This window comes from Lissotriton vulgaris, chromosome 9, assembly GCF_964263255.1.
Source record: "Lissotriton vulgaris chromosome 9, aLisVul1.2, whole genome shotgun sequence".
In the NCBI taxonomy this organism is placed as follows: domain Eukaryota; kingdom Metazoa; phylum Chordata; class Amphibia; order Caudata; family Salamandridae; genus Lissotriton; species Lissotriton vulgaris.
This window is the reverse complement of record NC_141697.1, coordinates 608726247-608742561: the sequence shown is the minus strand read 5'-3', so window position 1 is coordinate 608742561 and position 16315 is coordinate 608726247. Positions and strand designations below refer to the sequence as shown.

General features: G+C 46.7%; 1 protein-coding gene across 1 annotated transcript in view; it reads left to right on the top strand.

Moving 5' to 3' along the window:
• Positions 1-16315, top strand: part of SPTBN4 (spectrin beta, non-erythrocytic 4) — a 1634043-nt gene that overhangs the window by 318222 nt on the left and 1299506 nt on the right. The window contains exons 12-13 of the mRNA XM_086938242.1: positions 3364-3666; positions 8975-9125. Of these exons, the coding sequence (XP_086794368.1) occupies positions 3364-3666; positions 8975-9125 (454 nt within the window). The remainder of the gene's footprint in view (positions 1-3363; positions 3667-8974; positions 9126-16315) is intronic.

The window sequence follows — 16315 nt, the reverse complement described above, 5'->3', positions numbered from 1 at the left end:
CGCACCCCCATAGGTTGAAATTGAAGGGCAGATCGGAACAAAAGTGCCACCCCACGGTGCTTAGTAGTGGCTGAGGACTTATAAATCAGAGGATACTGCCTGTGCTTAAGCCTGGATTCATCTTTGCGAGCCAAATGAGTCTCCTGCAGGCCCACCACATCTAGTTGATGATCTAAAATATATTTCCAAATTTTCTGACGCTTCTGAGGCGAGTTAAGGCCTTTAACGTTCCAGGAGCCTATCGTAACAGGCAACATCGAGACCAACCCCCCCCCCCCCAACGCTTCCATTAATGCAGCCCAACTCTAAAGACAAACCAAACATACCACTGCCATACCAAGTCCCCATCCACCACCACCGGTATCTATCCCCAACAAGCCCACCGGAGCCCCCAGGAGCCTCAAGAACGAACCATAGAAAAAGAGAAGTAAAAAGTAGAAAAAGAACAATGAAAGTCGGACATGACCGTAAGGGTCGGGGGTAGAAGACCCAGGTAATGCTCCCCCCGATTCCAGGGTCGGGGTAACCCTCCATCGGAGAATTGTCCCACAGAGTACCTGAGGTGGTAGAGCCCCCCAGCTCCCGCGGGCCGCTGTTGAGGGGGCCTAAGCCGCCGAGGAGCTGTCCACTCGGCTCGATTCAGTCACCTGGGCCACCGAGGCCAAAGCATCTCCCCTTTCATTCTGGCTCGCTGACGGGGATGGCCCCTCCGCTGCGACCTGTCGACCCACTCTCTGCCAAGGTGGGGATCGGGAACGGCGACGTCTTCTCGGTGAGGCGGTGGCGTCCGCTGACGCAGATGTTTCCTCCATTCCAAGCAAGTCCCTGGCGGCTGCTACTGTCCGCACTTGTACCAGTCTATCTTGCCATCGGAAGATAAGCCGAAAGGGGTGACCCCAGGAGTAGGACACCCCGTGTTCCCTCAGGAAGGCCGTGACTGGGCGAAAGTCCCGTCGCTTTTGCAGGGTGGTGGCCGCCAGGTCCTGAAAGAGTTGGGGGCTGTGTCCGCGAAAAAGCAAATTGTTAATGTCTCTCGCCTTCCGCAGGATCGTCTCTTTCAGCTGAAAGTCGTGGACACAAACCAAGATGTCGGGAGGCGGCGAGCGTGCGCCACGCGGCAGGCCCACCCGATGTACCCTGTCCAGCTTGACTTCATTGCGATCGTCCTCCGCCAAAATGTGCAGAAAGAGAGCCTCCACATATTCCCGCAGATTTCCACCGTCTCCATCCCAGGGCACCGCTCTAATCCGGATGTTATTGCGACGGGACCTGTTTTCCAGATCCTCGCAGTGGGTCTCGAGGTCCAGATTTTGCTCACGGAGCTGGAGCAGATCTTGCTGTAGCTGATGAACATCCCCACTGAGGCCCAAGTCATGGTCCTCTAGGGTAGCTACACGCTCGCCAATGCCGTCTACATCACGGCGGACTTCACGGAGGTCGGAGGCTAGTTGCGCTTTCAGTTCCGTGATGTATTCCTTAATGGAGGAGAAAAGCTCAATCAGGAAGGCCTTCGTGACCGGGCCGTCAGTGTCGTCTTTGGTCGGCGACTTGCTAGGGCCCGGGCGCGATCCAGATGCCCCCTTCCCGGGACCATCCTTCCCCGGTTTATTAAGGCGAGTCCTCGTTGTCATGGCGCGACGCCCCAGTGCCGATGATGAGAGGCAAGATGGCACCACTTCTCCGATCGTTCGGCGATAGCGCTGTCCAGCAAGGCCCCAGACAGGACGGCGCCTCCACGCCACCTCCACTCGATGTTAACTGCCAGCTAGGTCACTGGAACCACAGGCGGGTTCGCCACAGCTCCAATGTGGGGGACTCGAGCAGAAGGGCTGCACTCGATCACTCGCCAGAGTCCAGAGTCCTGAGTCCCCTCCTGTGAAGAATCGAAGCCGCCCAGACAAAGCCCCGTAGGCCGCTCCGGAGCAAGTGCGTCACCGAAGTAACACCTCGGCCAAGTCCGCCGTCCCGTGTCGTAGCTCGACAGGAGAAGGGACAAACCAGTGCAGGACGCCTCAGTAGACCCAGGAGAGTCAAAGCCAGGGCCGAAAACGCCCCAAAACCGCTAAACAAAGCTATGAAGGGCTCGGGGTGCCGGAGGAGCTCGCAGGCACGTCTTACTCCGTCGCCATCTTGGCCACGCCCCCACAACGAATTCTTTGAAACTACCTTTACAACGCATTCCACTACAACGCATACTACATTTACAACACATACAATTTCAACGCATAACATTACATTGCATGTAAGGTAAGTATTGGATAGTGTAGGGGTAAAAATTACTATTCTAACTCCAGGGGGTGCAACAGTAGGGTAAGTGTTGGATAGTATAGGGGTTAAAATTACTATTCTAACTCCAGGGGGTGCAACAGTAGGGTAAGTGTTGAATAGTGTAGGGGTAAAAATTACTATTCTAACTCCAGGGGGTGCAACAGTAGGGTAAGTGTTGGATAGAGTAAGGGTACTATGTGTTGTAATGCTATGTGTTGTAATGATATCCGTTGTAATGACTGTGTTGTAATGGCATGCGTTGTAGTGGTGTGCGTTGTAGTGTCATGCGTTGTAATGGTTGCGTTGTAAATGCATGCGTTGTAATGGATGTTGTGTTGTAAAGGTTTCGTTGTAATGGTAGTGCGGTGTAAAAGTTGCGTTGTAAAGGTTGTTTCCCATTACATTCAGATGCATGGGTCAACTAAAGGTTTAAGTTTAACCGTGGTAAATAGCTAAACAGGAGACTGAGTTAGAATGCTGTCTGCCAGAGTCCATGTCAGCAGCCAGCAACATGGTCATTACTCCAAATGTATACTCACTGTATACATTGGCTGAGGTCATAGAAGAGAACCTTCGGCCTGCTTTGTAACTCATAGCTGAAGGTCACTATTTTTCTGTCTAACTGTGCTTTGGGAAGGATAGTAAAAAGTGCTCTGACTGGAGATAGCCTTTTCATAAGGTCTTATCTGGTGATGATGGTGGTGAGGAGAAAAGGGAAATTTTAGCGGAAGTGACGGACTGCAAGGATCTTAACAATTGTAAAATGGTCAAATGTTATGCTATAAAAGTCTTATAGAGCGCGCTAATACCAACAAGGCATCTTGGCGCAAGTGTCCAAGAAACAAAATCACTGAGGAGATAAAGGAGAACAAAGTAAAATGGAACTAGGAATCAGCCGTCCAAAGAAATCAGTTTAAACTGCAGAAATCAGTTTACAGTTAAGGTCTTAAGTCCTTCCTAAATTTTAAAAGATTCGATTGAAATCACAAACGGTTAGGGAGCAAATTCAAACATGTTGTAGCAGTGTAGGAAAAACTTCTCCCCCCAGTGAGATGATCACATTTTGTTCTCTGGGTACCTTTCATTTTCTCTTAGGACAACTTTGGCTATGATTTGCCAGCTGTGGAAGCTGCCATGAAGAAGCACGAGGCGATTGAGGCCGATATCTCTTCCTATCAGGAGCGGATCCAGGTGGTGGTGGAGCTGGCTCAGGAAATGGAGAAAGAGAGCTATTATGACATCAAGCGTATCAATGCACAGAAGGACAACATCTTGCGGCAGTGGAAACTCCTGACTGACCTGCTGACTGCACGGCGAGGCCGCCTAGAGCAGAATGTGGCCCTTCAGAAAATTTTCCAGGAAATGGTCTACATGATTGACTGGATGGAAGAGATGCAGGTAACGCACAGGGCCTTGTTTCCAGGCTTACTTTTCTCATCATTGTGTTTCATGAAGTTTAGTATAAGTAGAATGAACTCGCATGAGAGCAGCCGCTTAAACTCACACTCCTACCAGGTGAAAATTCAAATATATATTGGTTGCATTTTTTTTTTACAGAATTTCATATAGCGCAAACTTGACCTAATCCGGTATCAGAGCGCTTCAAATAGCACCAGTTGCGTTACTTGAGGACACAATTGATGCCTTGTAGTTTTTGTTCTGATTCTTTTTATAAAGCAGATAGAAGATAAAATCAGCAGTTTAAAAGTACAACATAACCACTTTAGATATAGATTCCCTCAGTAAGGTTCAGTAACATTAATGCTGCATGCTGTCATTTAATTATAGTTCTTATGGAATTTTCATCCCTCCCACACCCTTGTCTTGTGAGAGGATAAGCAAAAGGGGAGTGAGTAATGGGTGAGATGATAAGACGGTAACCCTTGCATTTCCACTTTCTTGCACTCCCCAGCCATGCCTTCTATAAAGTGACAGACTGAACGTATAATACATTTGCAAACTTTTTAGTTTACTGAATTATTCCTAATCTTATTCTACAATGCCCAGGCATCCTTGCCTTAACTAAAACACAGAAAGGATGTGGCCATTTGGGTTACTTCCAACCTTTCCAGGTGTAATATACGGATGTATGACGTTACAACGCATACCATTACAACTACCTACCATTACAACGCGACCATTACAACGCATACCATTACAACGCATAGCGCTTAGAGGTGCTGGATAGTGGTAAGTATAATTTACTATTCCAACTCCAGTCCCCGTGGACACTAGGGAAGGTGTTGGATAGTAAATTAAACGTATTCCCTATCCTAGAGCGCCCCCCAGCGCAATGCGTTGTAATGGTATGCGTTGTAAAAGTTGCGTTGTAATGGTAGGTAGTTGTAAAAGTTGCGTTGTAACAGGTGTATACCGTAATATACCCCTCAGTACATTTTCTAATCTTCTTCCCTACTGATAGTTTTCTTAGCTTAACTTTTTAAATAGGAGATAAAATGTTGTTACCTCTCCGCAGGACACCTTTCTTCCTGGCAGGGTGTTTGTCATCACAGATAACTCTGATCTCTGCCAATAATTATCACCCACCTCTTCTGCGTACCTCTTTTCACACCCCTTGTATACCTTCTGTGCTTTTCCTACTTCTGAGATCAGATATGTTGGGAAATATTAGAGGACCTCTTACTTTAGGAGGTCTGCACACTTTCGGTGCTATCCCTATTCCCCTTACATAGCAACTCTATAATTCTTCAGGTATTGGCTGAAGGCAGCAGGAGCCCAAATAAATATATATAATTATGTGGCTAACTGCCAAGATAAGTGTATTTACTATCTAATCTCCCTCATACAGATTGGGTCAAAAGGACCCTCTGGCTGGCTACAGAACTAGAAACTGGTACAAAAAAGAATCGGATAAACAACGCAGTGATAACTTGGACATTGACTTTTGTAGACATCATTCTCTCCCTTGCATGCTCACCTGGCTCTACTGCCATCTCACATTTTCACTGATTTCAGATTTCAAGCGGAAGCTTTTACTCCTGAAGGGAAGATTGTGCCTGTGTGCTTGACTTTGTGCTATGTGGATGAGGCCCTTTCTTAGCTAATGATATTAAATCCCCTTCTTACCTTCTCACTCTTGGTTGGTAGCCGGAATGGTGACTTACTGGCTTTAGATTCAGGTTATATTCGCCATTCCTTCTGCATCCGAAGCCTGATGTACCTGAAAGACAAGTTGGGGACTGGAGAATCCTGTGGAATAGTCCCATTGTGGCTCAGGACAGCACAAGAGAATCCTTATTTATCCCTTAATGCCATAAGAATCCTGTCCCTCTTTCAGGCCTCTCCAGGCCACACCAGCTCCTTTCCGAAGTGACTGGAAAAGACCCAAGTAATGTTGGTGCCTTCACTCACCAGTGTCACAAGTACCTCGGTCCGTGCAACCTTTGCATGCCAAGAGACCTTGTGCTGGACTATTGATCAAATGTTGGACCACATTGTGTGCATATGTGCTCCAGGTGTAGTGTGGCACCTGAAAAATTAAGAAAATATGCTCTGTCCAGCTATATTCCAGTTCACTGAGTTAGCGCATGCATATGTAGACCTCAGCCATAAAACCAGTTATGCCAGTTCAAACTACAGCTGCGAGACTCCCCCCGTCTGGGAAACATCCTTTATAACGCAACTTTTACCACGCAGTGCCTTTACATCACATCTTTTACAACGCAAACCATTACAACGCATTGTGCTGGGGGTTGCTCTAGGATAGGGAATAGATTTAATTTACTATCCAACACCTTCCCTACTATCCACGGGGACTGGAGTTGGAATAGTAAATTAAACTATTCACTATCCAGCACCCCGCAACACTATGCGTTGTAAAGGCATGTGTTGTAAAACTTGCGATGTAAAAGCATGCGTGGTAAAAGCATGCGTTGTAATGTTATACATCCCCCCCGCCTATGGCGGTTCACACAAGGTTGGGTGGAGTAAAAGACTGCGCCATCCTCATCAGAGCCTTCAGGGTTCGTTTCAGAGGCATGCAGAGGCCCCAACCATGTGGCTCCTACTGCGCTGTTAGTGTCACTCCCAGTTTAAATCTGGCCTGCCTTTTGAGGGGTCAACAACTCTCATCACAGCAGGGTGCTGTTTCAGACTTGAGGTGGCCCTAGAGAACTTTATTGTCCCCCCCATGGGCAGCTACAGGGAGACGTTAACTTAGCACCACCTCATGGATGACAGTTAGTGAAGCCCATTAAGTACTTTTTGCCAATGTTCCTGTATGTGTATTATGGTGCAGGTGTACAGGAATTCTTTGCTTGGACCTATGCCTTTATATAGTTGAGTGAGTGCAAATTCCTGTGGTAAGTAGAGAACTTATTTCCTCATTCTTAAATTCTTATAGTGACTATGCACTTTGTAGGAAGGGGGAGGCTCTAGTTGGCGCAGTGCAACACTTGCGACAAGCAGGGACTCTCTCTTCCTCGTCAGGGCTGAGGGTTACCTTCCAGACAACCTCTGCTTACCCTCTAGGTAGTGTGGCTTAAGCAGTCGCAGGCTAATCTTTGGGGCACATAGGGTTAAACACTTGCAACAGTACACCTTCACAACCAACCCACCACACAACGAGACCAGACTGTATTCTGTAAAAATATATATCTTTATATAGGTTTTAAGCAGGCTTGTGAATACAGTCGATATGCTTTATGAAAACGGTTGCAGGATACTTGATTCAGGTTACCACAGTTCTTATAGCAGTTCTCTTGAGGCCCGTAGGCCGGGGTTAACCAAAGTTCTTGGTGGAGCCGGCGGCTTCCAGGGGATCTGTCCCACGTCGCGTTGCCTTCCCGGGGTCACTGATCGTTGCGGCTCTTCTGCCGAGCAGGTCACTGGTCGTCCGGGGCAGCGGTGCTCTGTGGCGGCACGGTCCTCTCCTCGTCGTCCCCTCCGGCCTTGGAGACGGCGGCTGTGCGGCGGTGACAAGTGGCAGTACGGCGGCTTCTGCTTTCAGTGTGAGGGGCAGGCGCATCAGACGCCCCACAGGAGGTGGAGCCAGCATTGTCCGGACAGGGGTGGCCAGAGTACCTTGTTGATGGGGGCTTCGCCCTTCCTGGGCCAGGTGCCGGCAGAGTCATCCGCCGCTCCCCAGGAGGGTGGAGCCAGCATTGTGGTGGCCGAGCACAGTGACAGTTCGAGTCAAGAGGCACTCCTACCTCCCACTAAGGTGTAATCTGCGCATTCACCACCTGTCATCCCTCCAGCCCTGTCACTCACACATCCCAGACAGTCGGATACACATACTGGCAGAGGCAACTGAAATGGTTAGGCAAGCAAATGCTAACTTTCTAAAAGTAGCATTTGGAAACCCGGGATATTGAAATAAACTTGCCTACAAGAAATATCTCATCATCCTGAGTTCAGGCATACTAAACATGACTCACTACCATGCTCCTTGAGCCGGCGGGGATTATAGGGGGTAATAATCCTCGCAGCTCAGTCTGGCCTAACGGAGCAGGTAGCCTTCAGCAGTGAAATACGGTCTTCGTTGTAAGTCACTACCAGGACATGCCACGCACATCAGGGCTTGTCCTACCTTACACCTACAACGCACCCTGCCCGCAGGCCTACCATAGGGGTGACTAATATGCAGTCAAGGGAAGGGTCGGTGCGGGCAAGTGTGGACACTTGCCCAGCTAGCGTAACAGTACGAGACCGCACGCGGGTTCTGCGGTCGCAGTTCCCAGACACATCTTTACGGCTGCTTCGGTGGGTGGCGCAACCAGCGCTGCAGGCCCACCAGCAGTATTGGCATTTACAAGCCCCGGCACTCTCTCGTGCACTCTACTAGGGACTGACAGCAAATCCAATGCACCAATCAGGAATACCAATCGTATATACAATTTACAGTAGGGAGCACTTGCACTGCGGCACGGATCAGCTGTGGCGCAGTGCCCTGAGTATCGGAAAACCAGCAAAACATCGGAGGCACATCAGCAAAAAGTGGAAGGGAGACTCACGCCAAGGTGCCAGGTCTAACACACTTCATCCACTTAGTCCTTTAAGTGATTAGCAAAGTCTTTGCTATTGCTAAGAAGTATTTCCTGTGCAATACATGTGTGTATTATTACCCTAGCTGAATATTACAGTAGGCGATTACTGGCTACATGATGGTTTCTTAATTTGTGATTTCAGCTTTTAGAGGTTAGGCTTTTTCAGTGGTTGTTCCCACCTTTTGGAATGTCTTACCAGCAGATGTTTATAAGACTACTGATGGTGTGAAATTGAGGAGGCTCCTCATATTCAAACAATATTTATTTTTTGTTTTGAAACTCATCTGTTCAAACTTGATGTTCTTGTTAATCGGTCTTGTCTCACCAGTCCCTCCCCAAGTTTTAGGTTACAAGAATTGAAGCACTGAAAATTATGGTTTAGGTATTATAGACTTTAGTTCTCCGCACCTTTAATATTCATTCATTCATTGTAACTTCACTGTGCACAATTGCTAATAGCTGGCTCCTGTCAAGTCTTTCCATCCTCATTGGACTATGTAAGAAAAGAACAGAAGTCCTCAGACCTGTAGCCTTATTTAGAGTCCGACGGGCTTTACATCCTTCTGCAAATCAACAGAGACATATACTTATCTGCCCCGGTGGAGAAGATCCAGATTATATAAGTTTAGTGTATATTCAATTAAACAGCAAGTTTAGATTTTGAGCAACATTTTTTCTGTATTCATTAATCTTTATAGGCACTGGTTGTATCCAAAGAGTACGGGAAGCATTTGTTGGAAGTGGAAGACTTACTCCAGAAACATAGCTTACTTGAAGCTGACATTGCTGCTCAGACTGAAAGGGTCCACAGCCTCAATGAGGCAGCTCTCAAGTTCACCGAAATAGAGGGTAAATGTCAATTTTTTACTTCTAAATTGTACATGTAGTCTTTGATATTTAGAATTTTCCTTTTCACCAACTATTGTAGTGGAGCACATGGTTTTGGAATCTTCCAATGTGCCATATGCGTATAATTGTCCCCTGCTCCTGAGGAAATGCTATTGAACTGTTCTTCTTTTTATTTTAAATATGATTTTAGTAAATACATTCTGTTTAGGATTTGATATTGATAGATTTGATAAGAGCTAGGCTAATTTCCCTATTTACTTTTTTTCTGTCCTCCATGAAGGGTCTGTTGGAACCTGCCTATTATTCAATCAGAGTTGTATTTTTTCCTTGTTTGGCCCAATTTTATTTTTCTTCAGCTGCATGTTTATAATGGTTAGACCTCAACTAGCCTGTCTTCTCCTGATTGTAAGTCCTTACTTCTCCCTGTTTTAACTATTTTTTTTATATACTTGTGTTTTCTTTCTTCACATATTTCAGTAACCACTTCCTGCTTCTAATTCAATCTTTTTCTATTAACATTGAATTGAACTTGTTTTAAATGTTGTGTGTGTATGTGGGAATATGGTCACTGTCAGACTTGACAGTCTGCTGCTGTCCACTGACAGAACTTCTAAATGTCAAATTTCCTTACTGAAGCCTAAAATAGAGAAGGATGCACAGTGGTTGGCAGCCTGTTGTCACGGGCACCAGGTATCCTCAAGATTGGATTGAAGCAAAAATGGGTCCACCTCTTGACAGCCCCAAGCCCGGATTGAATAAATCCCCTCGGACTAGTGAGATGGTCAAGCGAGGGGAGGAAAGGGTGGGAACAGCAGGGAGGGAGACCTGAGAACAGAGAAAAGAGATAGAGAACAATATCACTACACGATTCAATGACTCTAGGCTGGTAATCAGAATAAACATTTGGTAATGAGAACTCACTCTACCTGTAAAATAAGGAGGGCTTTCTGTCGGGCGAGATGTGAGGGTGAGTACAGGGTAACAGCACATTCATTCTATTAAAAAAACATAGAGATGGTTAGCATTGAGTTTCCTATACATAGAACTATACCTCTTCTGTACATAGGTTATACTCCAGACTATCTCTCCTACCTTATGTCAGAGAAGGTGCATGCCTTTACCCGACTCTCTCAACAGATCTCCCCTAAAAAGGATAAAGACATAACACCCATAATCTATTGTTTGTTGCATACCATAAGTAGACACCAATGTTAAATATCCAGGTATGTATCCGTAATTGTTAGATAAACATTTAAGCATTTATTGTTATCTCCAGGATTCAATTGCAACAGCATAACTTTGGTTCCAAAGTAATAACGATATGTTGCATCAGCAGTTCAAAGAAAAAACACAAAGGTTCCCACTCCTGATACTGAGAGGGAGCTTAGGAAAAAGCCACAGTCTAAATGCCCCGGTTAATTCTTAACCAAGGTATTGCTATACCTTCCGCATGAGACCACGTGGAGTTGCGTCTCTCTCCAACGGGAGGAACAACTGGTACACAGCGTAGAACACAACAAGGTTCTACTTTGCCTCCTGCATGAGACCACCGAAAATGCAGGTCTCTCCAACGGGAGGAATCAAGGATATGAGCAACAGAAGCCTCCGTTGCTCCAAAACACGAAGTGATAAATCAAGTTTAAAGTGGTTCTGGGTCGCACCCTTACCAGGACTGTCCTGCACACACAAGATGTCTGAGGAATAATCGGCGTCTTCTCTGCGGCTCTTTCCCCTTGATAATCATTTCCGGGAATGGCACGTCAGCAGCGTGCCGTATCATCGCGTCCTGCAGATGACACCAGTGGATGACGGGAAATGTAGTTTCCATTCCCAATCGTTGCCGCCGCTGTCATCAGTGTGATCGCGCTGCGTGGGTCCTGACAGTACATCTCCCCTCCGCAGAGCACTGACAAGAGCAAGGCTTATCCAGGAATCGCTTGTGAAATGCCGCCACCAACCGGGGAGCATGGACAGAAGAGGCTGGTTCCCAGGAATCCTCCTCAGATCCGTAAACCTTCAAGGATACCATATACCACCATTTCTTCCTGGTGATCTTGGAATCCACCACCCCCTTGACCTCATGGAGAAGTGTGGCTCAGGGGTTAGAGGCGGCAAACCCGGAAGCTGAGATCGGCCCTGGACCAGGGTTCAATTCCCCGCCCCGACGGGGGTTGGGTTCAATAATTCCACGGACTTGATAATTCTCGCCCCGGTGCCTACTCAACTCACGGGTTCACACTCTGCGACTCTGGGCAATAGCTTGCTTAATCTCCACAACGGCCCCTCGCGGCGGGATGCCTGGCTTTTACCTTGTGGATACCCTGCCGGGGTATCTCACAGGGGAATACCAGGACGGGTTCCCTAAGCAAGCGCATAGATGCCTGCGATGTGGGCGATTTGCACTATATAAATACATGTACATACATACATATTCCTTGTCCTGATACACACAAATCGGCACCGGCCGCCTCTTAACTGGGCAAAAAGAGTGTTTCAAAGGGAGACATGAGAGACCGGATGGATCCGAAAATGGGCTGGCAAACACAATGTTGCTGCTACAGCACCTACCAACTGGAGGATCTTATACGGGCCAATGAATTTGGGGTAAGGAAACTATGTCTTTTGAATCGAATGTTCCTAGTAGAAAGCCACACTAAATCCCGTTTTCTATACTCAGGAGCAGGCCTACGATGCCTGCCTGCCTCTTGTACAGTACCTTCGCATTTTTGAGATGGTGTGTAGTGTCAAACAGAGTTTGAAGGATGTGCTTCAGCCTTTGTTGTACCTCGGGGAGTTTGAGCATGCGACTGGGCGATACAAATGGGATGAAACGAGGGTGGAAGCCATACGAACTGTAAAAGGGGAATGGTGTGTCGAGCTGTGCAATGCGTTATTGTAAGCTATTTCGGCTATCCACAACCAATCCACCCATGCTTCATTGTTTGTATCTACATGGCATCTCAGAAATTGCTTAAGAGTTGGGTTCAGCCTCTCCGTCTGTCCATCAGTTTGCGGATGGAAACTGGTGGACAGAGCGGATGAAATCTTCAACCTAGAACACCAAACCCTCCAGAACTGAGCTGTAAACTGCGAGCCCCTGTCCGACACTATGGTACGTGGCAATCCATGCAACCTGACTATGTGAACTAGTAATAGGGTGGCTAGCTGACCTGCAGTAGGGAGCTGTTTACAGGCTATGAAATGCCCCATTTTAGTCAAGTAGTCCACAACCACCAGAATGACTGTGTATCCCTTGTCTCGGGGCAACCCAACTATGAAATCTACGGGCCATTGCTCCCAAGGGTTACTGGGATTATGCAAAGGCTGAAGCAGTCCTTGAGTCTTGCTTTTATCTGTCTTCGTCTGAGCACAGACATCTCACTCTTTAACCCACAGAATTATGTTCCTACGGAGAGAGGGCCACCAGAACTGTTGTAATGTATTGTCCAAGGTCTTTTGACCCCCACTATGTCCAGCACACGGAAGAACATGGCACCAATGAAACGCCTGCTGTCTCAGTTCCTTTGTGGGTAACAGGACTTGACTTCCTTTCATGGGGATGCCTCGTCGCACTTTCCATTCTGATTGATGTCGAAACCAGTCTCTCCATGTCGCATTCTGCACTCCTCTCTTGATCTTCTGAAGGAAGTCGTTTGTATGGGTTATACAAATCACTTGGTTTGGATCAATGATTGGTCGATCAGGGTTTGTGATACCTTCAGTAGGGGTGCTTTGTCTGGTTAAAGCATCCGCTTTCCTATTGTCTTTTCCAGGCCTGAAAGTGATGACAAAGTGATATTCCGAAAAGAACATCAAACACCTAAGCTGACGAGGAGTCAGTTGCCGAGAAGACCTCATGAACTGTAAGTTACGGTGGTCAGTATACACCGTTGCTTGATGTTTTGCACCTTTTATCCAATGCCTCCATTCCATAAAGGCATTCTTAATGGCCAGGAGTTCCTTTTCCGCGATAGTGTAATTCCTCTCAGCGCTGTTCAGTTTACGGGACATGTATGCGATTGGATGTAACTGCCCTGTGGTAGGATGTCTCTAAGACAAAACTGCCCCTACCGCCACATCAGATGCATCGGCTTCTACAACGAATGGGATGTTTGGATTGGCGTGAGCCAAAATAGGAGCAGAAGAAAAGGCTGTCTTTAGTGCTTCAAAGGCGTTTTGAGCTTCATCATCCCACTGGAAGGTCACGTCTTTTCTCAAAAGACTGGATACTGGGACCACCATAGCGGACAAGTGATGAATGAAACGCCTGTAAAAATTGTCGAAGCCCGAAAAGCATTGGATATCACAAATATTCTTGGGATTAGGCCATTCCTTAATCGCTGTCACCTTCCTTTCAGCCATGATTTCGCCTTCTGGAGTGAGCATCACCCCTAAGAACTCCACTGTAGTGACATGAAATTTGCATTTGCTAATTTTGCAATATAGATGGTTCCTCTACAAAGCCTGAAGAACTGTTTGTACGTGTACCATATGCTCCTCCCTGTTAGCTGAAAAAACAAGAATATTGTCTATGTAAACAACAACGAAGCGATCCAAGTACTCACGGAGAATATCATTCAGAAAGAACTGGAAGGCGGCGGGGGCGTTACAAAGGCCGAAGGCCATAACAAGATATTCATAAAGCCCGTAACGTGTTTTAAAAGTCGTCTTCCACTCGTCTCCCTCATGCATGCGAACTAAGTAGAAGGCTCCGCGAAGGTCAAGCTTCGTGTAGATCTTCGCTCCCTTGACTTGTTCCAATAACACCGACACCAGAAGGAGAGGGTACTGATTCTTTATGGTGATAGCATTCGATGCGCGAAAGTCTATGCACGTCCTGAGTTCCCCATTAGCCTTTGGTATAAAGAAGAGAGGGGAAGCTGCAGGAGATTTGGAGTGACGGATGAAGCCAAAAGAAAGGTATTTATCTAAATACTGCAGTGGATGGACGTTCTCTGGTTCAACTTCAAGGCGTAAATCCTGCTGTAAGGCACCACTGCACCGGGAATAAGATCGATCTGACAGTTATAGATCCTATGCAGGGGTAATTCTTCAGCCATACTGTCACAAAAGACAGCAGCATACGCCTGGTAGCATTCAGGTAGCTCTACTTCTTTCTCCGCTGCTGTGGCTATATGATGGTGTGAAGCCAAAGCCTTGGAGGGAAATGTACGAGGATAGATACAGTGGGTGTTGCAATACTTTGAATCCATTTTCATCGTTAAATGAGACCAATCGATGGTGGGATCATGTTTTGAAGCTATAGCAACCCCAAAATGACTCCGTATTTGGTGGCTTTGATGATGTTGAAAATGATGAACTCACAATGATTGTCTAGGTATTACCATACCTCGAGTTCTTCGGTACTAAACCAAATGAGACCAGAGTCCAATGGTTTGCCATCCACAGCAAACACAGTTTCAGGGGTTCTCTTTGTGACACCTAATCCAAGGGCTTTTTCTTCGTCCATGAAACATCCAGTGGCCCCTGAATCCACCATCACATGGTTTCTTCTCAGATCCCACAACCAAAACCATGTTCACAAAAAAGTGTTCCGGGTGGTCTCTGGCATTGTTCCTGACAGAAGGGATTTCATTAATGCTCAATGATACCCCTTCCTTACTCCTCAAGCATCGCAGTTTTCCAACGTCTTTTCAGCTGTGACAACTGCCACCTGTCTGACTCGAGGACGACTGTTTCTAGGTTTCACAGGACATTCTCGGAGATAATGCCCTTTCTTTCCACAGTAAAGACACAATCCCTGTTGTCTCCTATATTCACTTTCGTTAGGAGTAAGGGAGGCTCGAATTGCCCCGATCTCCATAGGCTCTGAGGGAGGAATTCCCTGCTCAGAAATTCAGGGTTGGTCCAAACGCTGAGGTGCCCTTTCTCTTCTTCTAGTATCGCCTCTGCGTTCTTTTAAATGATGATCGAGACGTAATGTTAATTCAATCAATGCTGGACAGGTTCTGGGTTGAGGGTCGACTTGGGCAATAATATCTTTTAGATCATCCTGAAGCCCTTTATAGAATAGAGCGGCTTGTTTTGACTCAGGCCATTCGGTCTCAGCCATCAATCGCCTGAAGGAATTAAGGTAGACCAATAAATCTTTGTTACCTTGTTTCAACTCCAATAACTCTTTATCAGCCGAGAAAGTATCGGCCCGACGGTCAAATACTTTCTCAAACTCTTCCTTAAAATTATCCCAATCGTGGAGGAGAGGATCGTCACGTTTAACTATAGGAACCACCCACTGAGCTGCGTCCCCTGCTAGGTAGGGTATCAGAAAGGCAACTCATGCCTGATTTGTTGAGAACATCTTGGGCTTACAATGAAAATGTAACATTACTTGGGTTAAGAACACCTGTACTTTATGCATGTCTGCATAATACCTCTCTGGAGGGGCCAGTGGGATTTGTGAGGGTACTTCTACAACTACCGTACTAGGCTGTGGAAGAGATGAACTGCCTGCATCAAAAGGATTTCTTTGCATGCGCTCTACCCTTGCATGCAAAGCAGCAGTCTCACTACGTGAAGTTGCCAATTCTGACTGAACCAATACCAAGGCTGCTCACACATCCTCAAGGGACGCCATCTTAAGTTCTATCCAACCGGGAGGACAATATACTTGGGACGATTATTCTGTCACCGGCACCAGGGATCCTCAGGATTGGATTGAAGCAAAAATGGGTCCACCTCTTGACAGCCCCAAGTCCGGGTAGAATAAATCCCCTCGGACTAGTGAGATGGTCAAGCGAGGGAAGGAAAGGGTAGGAACAGCAGGGAGGGAGACCTGAGAACAGAGAAAAGAGAGAGAGAACAATATCACAACACGATTCAATGACTCTAGGCTGGTAATCAGAATAAACGTTTGGTAATGAGAACCCACTCTACCTGTAAAGCAAAATAAGGAGGGCTTTCTATCAGGCGAGATGTGAGGGTGGGTACAGGGTAACAGCACATTCATTCTATTAAAAAGGCATAGAGATGGTTAGCATTGAGTTTCCTATACATAGAACTATACCTCCTGTACATAGGTTATACTCCAGACTATCTCTCCTACCTTATGTCAGAGAAGGTGCTTGCCTTTACCCGACTCCCTCAACAGATCTCCCCTAAAAAGGATAATGAAATAACACCCATAAGCTACTGTTTGTTGCATACCTTAAGTAGACACCAATGTTAAATAT